The sequence below is a fragment of the Oryzias melastigma genome, linkage group LG21 (assembly GCF_002922805.2).
Source record: "Oryzias melastigma strain HK-1 linkage group LG21, ASM292280v2, whole genome shotgun sequence".
Taxonomy (NCBI): domain Eukaryota; kingdom Metazoa; phylum Chordata; class Actinopteri; order Beloniformes; family Adrianichthyidae; genus Oryzias; species Oryzias melastigma.
In genome coordinates this window covers 7122094-7132231 of record NC_050532.1, presented here as the reverse complement: position 1 = coordinate 7132231, position 10138 = coordinate 7122094, and the positions used below count along the sequence as shown (strand labels likewise).

Below are 10138 nucleotides of genomic sequence, written 5' to 3'. Positions count from 1 at the left end.
CCCCTAGTGGTTCTTTGAGAAACTGCAACTATTGGTTCTTTTGGATTGGTTTCAAATCCAAAGTATTTTGGCGTTTTGGCAAAACCGATTTTATTTGACCCTTGAAAAAAATAAAAGCCATTTTAATGAAGTAAAAACTTCTAAGATAATTCATCAAACTTTTGAGCTTGAACATTGTTACTAAAAAAAAGTTTGTCGTTGGTAGCCAAAGATTTGACAAACAAACATGCTACTGGGTTTATGTCTTCATCTGATTAGCTTGAAATGCTTAACTAAATCCTGGCAGATCAGTAATTGAATTTAAAATGTAAACAGATTAACTTATCAACTCAACTTTTAACCTACTTTTTATGTTTGCATTGTACTTCTTAAGCCTAATTATCAGCAGAAAACCCATGCTCACTTTTGATAAATCTCCAAACGTTTTCTTTTTCAGCAAGTTACACAGAATTCATTATAATTTAGGGGTGTCCAAATCCAGGGAATGATGTCCTACATGTTTTCCAACCTTGTGACATTGAAGTTCATTATTGGCTAAACACACCTGATCCAGAAATTCAACAGTGGATAAGGCAGGATTTCTGGAAAACCAAATTTGGACACCGTTTACTTAAACCCTTTTGGTATTATGTATTTTATGTATTCTAGGATAATGGGAGTTTTTTTTTTTGTTTTAGCATTATAGGTAGGACAAATAAGGCTACATATTAGCATAAGACCATAAACAAATAATAGATATATTTTTGACTTGTTCAATAATGTCTTGAAAAGTCACAATTATTTAGTCATGGTTTTTCACATAGTTTGACCAATTCTGCGACTTATACTCAGGTGTGACTTTTTTTAAATAAATAACAACAACCACTAGAGGGCACTAGAGGTATGTATCAGTTTTTGCTACTGACAGCAACGCAGAAGAAGAAGAAGCACCGGTCAGTCTTACGCCTGGCAGAGTTGTATTTGCGCTAATATTCTAGATTCCTCCTATGTTTCATGAACCAAAATATACACCAATGTGTTATGCTAGTCAAGACAAAATGTCTGTTCTTGGTCCTGTATTTTTTTAAATATATTTCTCCCATAACAATGACTTGTATTAAAAGTGCAAGTGATATATGATTTTTTTTTTATTATGCTTATTTTATTGCTGCCACTCTTAAAGCGACAAAATACAATAGATGACTTTCAGTTTATTCCTTGACATTTAATCAAATAACTGTGTAAGTGACTCTGCACCTCTTACAGAACCACTGTGTTGAGTTTGTTTGTGTGACCCATCCATGTCAGGTTGGGATCATTTCTGATGACTGTCCTCCAAACAAGACCGTTAGGCACTTCCAAATCCAGCAGGATTTGATGTTTAGCCTCTAACTACTGCAATTTCTACTGAGGCTTTCATGACAGACCAGTCAGCAGCCATGTTTGTCTGAATCATAGAGGTGGATTAACCAGCATTTCTGCTTTCTTTAGCACATGTTGAAGGAAGCCTAATTTCTAAAACATATGGTGGATGGACTCAAATTTGTCATGAGTGGCCATTATACGTTAAGCCAGTAAATGCAGTAAGTACTGCTGTCTCCTCAATCTTTACCCTGAGGAGTCATCAGCAGTAGTTGGGTTTGTAGAAACAGTGTGGACACTGGATAACAAGTGCGCTTTTAGAGACACCCCTGCCGTTCCAATGACCTAGATGTAGTCTTGAAGAGGTTTTTACTTCTGCATTAAAATAACTTTTAAACTTTGATGATCCTGCAGATTGACTGCTTGGCTTCACTGCTTTTGAACTCTAGTTCAAGTATTAGGATTTAGTAAGATAAAATTGGGTTACAGAAAAAAAATGGTGTTAGTTCTCCTGAAGTGCTTCTATTCACTGCATAATTTTCGTCTTTGTTTACAAAACTCCCGCTGATCCTGTTGAAACGAGGTGAGAAGAAAGAGAACTGGGTCTCAAAGCTGGATGTCACTCATGAGTCAGGAAATTTCTGCTGAGAACGGAGTGCAGACCTGCATTAAACCTGCATGTGTATCAGCGTGTTCTGGGTGTAGCAGGGCATTTCAAAGCTTCCATTAACCTGACTCACATTCACATCAAAGCAGTGTGTGGGTGTTACTTGCTTTTAAAGGGCCGTTAAGCCTTTTTCTTTAGCTTGCTGCCAAGTTTAGAAATGTTTTACATGGATAGCTTTATGGTGTGTTTTATTACTTAATCACTGTCCAGAATAAAAGCGTCGGTTTGCTGTAATCACAGTAAATAAAAGTGTTTACTGCAGCTGATGCGTGCTGTGTGGTGTCATGTGATTTCAGATTGTCACTTTGTGCTTTCTAATGGTTTGTTGATAGCGACAATTCTCCATAAATTATGTTTTTATCCTTTTAAACTGAATAAAAATTTGAATACAAACACCTCCATAGAAGCAAAATTGATCAGATTTGATGCTGCAGCTTCTTTCAGATCTTTCGTTTGCCATGCAGTCATCCACTTTTATTTAACCCTAACCATTCTCCATTGTTAACTTCCTCTCGAATCTCTAGAGCGGTGTTGGAGCCTCTGCTGGAACTTCCTCCTCCGGCTCAGACTCTGATGGTGGTCATTGACGCGCTTGATGTTGACTATGAGCCAGGTGAGGGTGTTGGGAAGAGCGATTCCATCGCCGAGCTGCTGGCTGCCAACCAACACCTGCTGCCCAGCTGGCTGCTGCTGGTCTGCTCTGTCCGCCGCCAAAACAAAGCTGTGTGCAAGATGTTCTCAGGTATGTGTGCAACGTTCGTGACCCGTCCTATAAATCAGTGATCCCCAACCTTTTTCAGACCGGTTTGATGTCAGGCTATATTTTCTTGAACTGGGTTGTATGTGGCTGAAGTGTTCATCCAAAAATGTTTCTATAGTTTTCAATTTCCCTTAATTTTTTAGGGTAAAGATTATCTTCATCCTCTGTGAAATATATGCAGCCACTTTAAACTGTATTGTACACTAGAATTCATGTAGGAACCAATAAAATGTGATATAGATTTTCCAATAACTGTCAAAGTGGCAGCAAAAAAATCTGACCCCTAAAGTGCGATGGATAAGTACAAACAAGTGGTCATTAAAACTGGAATTCTCTAAATAAATTCATACCGATGTGTGAATCAACCATTTCGGTAACTTTATTAGCAGCATCGTATAACAATAGTTACTGAATATTCAATCAATCAATCTAATTGACACACAACCCATGACCCCACACACAATGAATATATTATGCATTATTATTACGGTGAGAGGAAACGTCTATCACAAATAAATCAGTATCACCTGGTTTTTGTCTGTGAAATACAGCTCTCTTTTATTTTGAGGTCTAAGACTCTTTTATTTCCTCGTTTCCTCTATTCCTTGAAAAATAAAGTTTCCAAATATGTTTGTTTTTGTTAATTTTGCTAGCATGGGAGTTTCAATTTAGTGGTCGGCGTAACTACTTTAAGAATGTAGTTTTTTTTGTCACGTGACCGATCGACTTGACATAAAAACAATAAGTCGGATCTGGTTGGGAGAATCTAGCAGCTTTTCAAAATCAAACTTTCTTTAGAATCAGAATATTTAAAAAATCTAAACAAATGTAAAGCGTTTTTTTTTTTTTTTGTTTGTTTTTTTTTCTGTGGTCCTGTACAAACTGTCCCACAGACGGCCCGGGGGATGGGGACCACAACTAGAAAGCACTAGTTGATTTGAAAGTTGTGGACCTCGATCTAAACATAGAGTGGCCATCCGGCACAACAGGGCAATGAAATGTTTATTTTGAAAGGTTTAATTGAGTCTTCATAATGCGACTGAACTTTAGAAAGTACCAGAGTCTTTTATACTAGAAGACAAGGTGTATTTTGGCCATATTTAGAAGATGCAACATTATCTTGTCTCATTTTTTCCCCTCAAGGGTGTGTTATAATTGTAATAAATGGTCTTGCTTGAATTTGCCTTTTATTTAAAGAGCAATGTTTTTGTGTATTGTAGGTTTTCGTAAGCTCTGCTTGGATGATCTGAGGAAGCCACCTGCAGTCCGTGACGTGCAGCAGTACATTCTTTGTCGGCTGGACGAAGACGCCGCGCTGCGCCGTCAGCTCACCCCGGACACCGCTGACATGCTGAATCTGCTGCACATCAAAAGCGGTGGCTGCTTCCTTTTTCTCGAAAGGGTTCTCGACGGTGTGGCAGCTGCGCTGGTGGGCCTGCGGGAGATCCGGGACATCCCTGGAACCCTCAACGGCCTTTACCTGTGGCTCTGCCAGAGGCTGTTTCCCCGGAGACTTTTCGCCCACGTCAGGCCTCTTCTTAATGTTCTCCTGGCTGCGCCAAAGCCCCTTACATCCCTGCAGCTGTTTACAGCAGTATGGACTCAGGACACTTCACTGAGCATCCAAGACTTCCAGAAAAAACTCCAAACACTTTCCCCTCTGATGATCAGTGGACCTGGGTGCACCAAATTGCTTTTTCATGCCAGCTTTGCAGAGTGGCTAACGGATGTCAAGTACTGCACTCAGAAGTACCTTTGTAGCCGGAGCGATGGTCACACTATGCTCGCCATGGCTCTCAGTTTACAAGGACCTGACTTAAGCGCTGACAGCATTTGTCAGCTCGCTGCACACTTGGTCTGCTCAGGTCACCATAAGGATAAGCCTTCGCTTCTAGCACTGTGGATGCTGTGGGCGGACGTGCCTCCTCTTCCCCCCAGCAGCAGCGGAGCCCTCGCCACATCTCTTGCGCAGCTTCCTGCTCTCGTCAGTCAGAACGTGCCTCAGCTTCTCATGAGAAGCGGAGTCATCTTATCAGATCCAGACATCAAAGTTGGAATGCTGTCACTTTGTGAAGAAGGGGCTGGTTTACAACAGCCATTTGAGTGTGGTCTGTCAGTGACAAAGCTGCTAGATAGTGGGCTGTCTGTAGACCAGCTTGGATCTGCAGACCAACAGACTTTGCTTGCTAAAGCAGCTCTCGATGGATCCGAAAAGGTTGCCGAACTGCTTCTGAGACATGGATCTGATCCACTGATCTGTGACCATCAAGGTCAAACACCTATGACTTTAGCTTCCAGTCAAGGTCATGTCCAAGTGCTGTCTCTCCTCCTTGACTGGGCCAAAGAGCAGGACCCGGAAAAGGCAGCACGAATGATGGAGCATGCTGACAGCGAAGGCTGGACCGCACTCCGCTCTGCAGCTTGGGGAGGACACCAAGAGGCTGTCCAGCTGCTTTTGGATGCTGGAGCAGATGTGAACGGATGTGACAGTGAAGGCCGAACTGCTTTGAGAGCTGCTGCATGGGGGGGTCATGAGGAAATCGTTTTTACCTTGCTGGACTACGGGGCTCAAGTCAACAAAGCAGATAGCAAGGGCCGGACACCGCTTATCGCTGCTGCCTACATGGGGCATCATGAAGCTGTGGAGATTCTGCTGAACCACAATGCAGAAGTGAACCTGGCAGATGGAGATGGACGCACAGCTCTGTCGGTCGCTGCCCTCTGCGTCTCCTCAGCTGCAGGGATCCAAGGCTTCGGTGAAGTAGCGAGTCTGTTACTAGAACATAAAGCAGATCCAGGACACAGAGACAACGATGGAATGACGCCTCTTCTTCTCGCTGCCTACGAAGGCCATGAAGATGTAGTTGAACTTCTTTTGGAAGCTGGTGCTGATGTGGATGAAACAGCTGGACTTGATGGGAGCGTCTCTGCAGCAGCGGCTGTTACCCCCCTGCTGGCGTCTGCAGCGATGGGCCACATGAAGACGGTGTCACGGTTGCTTTTCTGGGGAGCAGCTGTGGATGCCATTGACTGCGAGGGCAGAACAGCACTCTGCTTAGCCGCAGCAAGAGGCAGCCTTGAAGTTGTTCGAGCTTTGTTGGATCGAGGCCTGGATGAGAACCATAAGGACGACCTGGGCTGGACTCCGCTGCATGCAGCTGCTTGTGAAGGACACCGTGCTGTTTGTGCTGCCTTGACAGAACAGGGCAGCATGGCGCGCGTTGGAGAGATGGATATTGAAGGACGGACTCCGCTAATACTGGCTGCCCAAGAAGGTCATTGGAGCACTGTCAAACTTCTTCTGGATAGACGCTCTCCTATTGACCACAGGGCTTATGATGGGCATTCTGCACTGAGTGCCGCTTTCCTGGAGGGTCACACTGACGTCGCAGAACTGCTGATGAAGCGAGGGGCTGACACAGATGTCCGAGATGCAGAGGGGCGACCTCTGCTCTATCTCCTGGTGCTGGAGGGTCGCCTTGACATGGCGAGCCTCCTCATAGAGAAAGGAGGCGTGCCGCTGGAGTCCAAAGACTCTGAGGGCCGCACGGCACTTCATGTGGCTTCGTGGCGAGGCTCTGTGGAGATGGTAGACTTACTTTTAAAACACGGAGCAAAGCCTAACGCACAAGATTCAGAAGGAAGACCGCCACTGCATTCAGTGGCTTGGACGGGACACGCTAAAGTTGGACGAAGACTCCTAGAAACAAGCGGCATAGATGTCAACCTCGCCTGCCATCAGGGAGCAACTGCTCTGAGTATTGCTGCCCAAGAGGGGCATGCTAATGTTGTCAAAATGCTTCTTGAGAAAGGTTCAAATCCCAACCACTTGGATAAATATGGCCGCAGTCCAGTTAAAGTGGCAGCGAAGTATGGACACTTTAACATCGTCAGACTCTTGGAGAGTCATGGAGCCAAGCCATACCATGGCACATTGCCTAACTTTAGTACTGTGTCCCCTGCAAAACCCAACAAAACCAAATCCTCAGGTACATCAGCGAGTAACAGAGGTGATGTCCAAGCCGCTACCTCTTCGTCTTCAATGTCCTCTCCTGGCTCGACAGCAGAGCGATTCCACTCGATGCAAAGTTCCCAAACCTCTTCCACCTGCCACTCCCTTGCCACAGTACAGACGGTGCCAGCGGACAGCCTCAGTTTCATCCAACAGATCCAACAGCATTCACTGCCACGAAGCCGCAGCCGCCACTCCACCCTCCTTCCCCTGGGAAGGTCAGGCATGGACAGCCTCCACGGAAGTCTCCAGAAGCAACCCAAAGGTAGCTCTTCTCCAGCTGTTTGCACAGTCACAGCCACAGTGCACAACTGTGAGATGCCACAGAAAGGCTTGACATCCGGATTCAAATTTCAAGACAAAATGAGCAAACAAAGCTCAAACCTGATTCAAGCTGACAGAACTGCACACGCCGGCGGGAAGTGGAACTCAGTCATGGCTTCTCTTGGTATAAAGCCAGGTCAAGACATGCCCCTGACTGGTAAAAACAGAGAAAGCCCTCCGTCAGACTATCCCTACAGACTACAGAGCCCCCCTCAAGGGGGAGCTTGGGATTCTCCTCCTCCGAAGAACAGTTTGTCACCTGTTTGTTACAGTTTTACCCCTTCCCCACCTTGCAGTGCCTTGCCAGAGGAAGTGATGTTCACAATGTCGACCACAGACCCGCAGTTGAATCTCAAGCGGGCCATCAAACTGCAGTTTGAAGGCCCCACCAGTGCAGCCTTATGTAAAAGAGAAACCCCCCTGTGATTGGTGTTTAAAAGATGAGCAGGGCTTACCATGTTGAGAAAGAAGATGAATAATGAACTGTCGTACAAAACTACAGCCGCCCTGAATGGCAAACCACATTTTTTGTATTAAAGAAAACATTTTGGAAAACAAAGATTATTTTCAGAAATAAAAAGAGATGTGTAAAAAATGAAAGAAAAGAAGAAGAAACCAGAAAATGTAGGTTTATGAGACATTGCTGATTGGATGATGCTGTTTGTCCATCATTTCAATAGAAAGTTATATGGCATTTAGCGATACAGGATTTGCTCCGTACTAATCACAAAACTTGTATTAGTATGTGGGCGTTTGAAAAACTGAAACGTCAAAAATCAAACCCCATCATCCAATCAAGAATGTCCCATAAGTTTTTTCTAGGTTTTCTGGGTTACTTATTGTATTTTGTTTTTTAATGTTTCATCTTGATATCTGAAAATGTTTGTTTTCTAAAATATTTCATTTTTTTTTGTGGAATTGTGTTTTGGTTTCTGGAATTTTGTTTTGATTTCTAAATTGTAATGTTGTTTTTTTACAAATTATTTAGCTTTTTTTGTCTTTGTGATCTTTAATCATGAGTGATTTGTTGGTGTGATTTGCACTTCAGGGCCACCGTACAAACCAAACACTAAAATGATCGTTTCTGCCTTTTCGCTGCACAATCTGTGCCCTGACCAAAGCTCCCATCAGGTGTGACTTTTACATTTTTTCTCACGTCTTTGCCCCACATCAATTTGAATTTAAGTATTTATTTATTTGAGTTTTTGAACTTTTTGCTTTCCTTTTTCAAGTTTTCCCGTGTAAACAATCTGAATAATAAACTTGAAGCTTTTGGCTTTGATCTTGCTTTAAAGCCTTTGATATTTATCATAAATTGCCACATCTTCATTTCTCGTGACTGAAGGTGCAGCTGTAAACCCATCACATTCTTGGTAAGCTTATGACACAGAGCAACTATAAGCTTCACTCAACCACCTGTGAAGAAAATGAATATTGGACGATTAGTGTGAAAGTAGGAGGCTTATTACGAGTTGTCCAAAGAAACGTCCTCATCTTGATTGTTTTCTCACCACATTGATATTTAATTGCGTCGAATGATTTAAATGGCAAATGGTGCTGTAACATTGTTGACTTTGGCCTCGTGTGATTATTCTTTAATATGTTTGTGAGGACTGCAGGTGCATGCTGTGTGCACTTGAACTTAAACATCACACACAGCTTCTGAAGAGGCTGCATCATGCAGAGATGAAAGTCGAGCAGCTGGCAGATGGTACCCACCTGGGATAATAAAAACCAATGCACTTTCAGAGAGTTTTGAAACGGGGAAGGGAGACTAGTGGATGTAGCAAGAGTGGACTGTTTCCACAAGCTTGGCTTTTATCAAGGTTTCTGTTGGACTGCAGTGTGCAGAACTCGTCCTTATTTTACTTTCTGTTATTCACAGTTGTTTAGTTTATTTTTCTGCTTTTTCATTAGGGGTGTAACAATTAAATTTAACAACAGTTTGTTTCAATTTAACTTGTGGTTGACGATACGACTCATAGTCGATAATGGTTCATTTTGAACGATCCAATTCATTGACCTGAAATTGATCTTTAGCCAGAAATAAATACCTGGTACAGAACAGTGCAGGTGAAGTTTTCCAGGTTCCTTTTTTTCTTGAAAGATAATCAAGTGTAAATTGCATATGTATACAAACAAACAAGAATTAATGTCAAATCCATTCACATTTTAGTTTCACAAATTTCAGCCCAGTTGCTTTTGCACATCAAAATAATTCAAATGGAACATTACACCTCACTGTATTGTTACATCTTTTCAAAATTCAAGTGTCTTCATAAATTAGACTGTAATGATGGATTGATTTTGTTTTGCTGCATCACGTGTGTGTTGCCCACTATGATGCACTTAAGTCATTATTACATTATAGTCAAATAAACCTGCAGTTCCTCGATCCAAATGGTATTTTCCTAAATGGATTATTATTGATTTACTTAATTTTAAAATGATTTTATAATGGTATAGATCAATTAACAATTTACCACAGTCAGATCAATCTTGTTGGATTGTAGAAATATAAATCTATTCATCCATTAAGTCGATTAATAGTTACACTACTATGCAATTATTCTTGAAGACTGTGCTTTTTTGTTAATTCCTTTGGCTCTGTAAGGCTGCAGCTGAAGGTGGGTCCATCTGCAAACTGTGTTTGTGCAGCAGCTTAGGTTTAGCTCCTGTAACATCTGAAGACAAACACCATGTGAGTACAGGTAAACCGAGACTCATGATGATGCAGACTGTTCGCACTGGTGTCATGGAGTTCAGGCCAATCTAAATCTGTCAGTCGGTGACAGATAATGATGCTTTAATACCTTGAAAAGAGGAAAATGTTCTAATTCTGCTATTCCTTTGCCACTGTGACTAAATGAAGTGAAATGTGCTTTGCTCCTTGAATAATCAGGTCATTTTGTGTTGGTGTGATGTGTGTAGGAGCTGAGTCATCTCAATGATTTCTTCAGTGCCCTAGTAAATATTCAAGGAGCTTCATTAGCAGGACTGCAAGATATTTTCCATTTCTATAAATAATAAAACT

At 42.3% G+C, this 10138-nt stretch overlaps 1 protein-coding gene across 4 annotated transcripts in view; it reads left to right on the top strand.

Annotated features, from left to right (window-relative positions):
- Positions 1 to 8047, top strand: part of ankrd50l (ankyrin repeat domain 50-like) — a 23481-nt gene extending 15434 nt beyond the window's left edge. For all 4 annotated transcript variants that reach the window (XM_024287002.2, XM_024287001.2, XM_036209673.1 and 1 more), the window contains 2 exons: positions 2533 to 2750; positions 3989 to 8047. In XM_024287002.2, the coding sequence (XP_024142770.1) occupies positions 2533 to 2750; positions 3989 to 7530 (3760 nt within the window). In that variant the 3' untranslated portion in view covers positions 7531 to 8047. The remainder of the gene's footprint in view (positions 1 to 2532; positions 2751 to 3988) is intronic.
- Positions 8048 to 10138: the final 2091 nt, after the last annotated feature.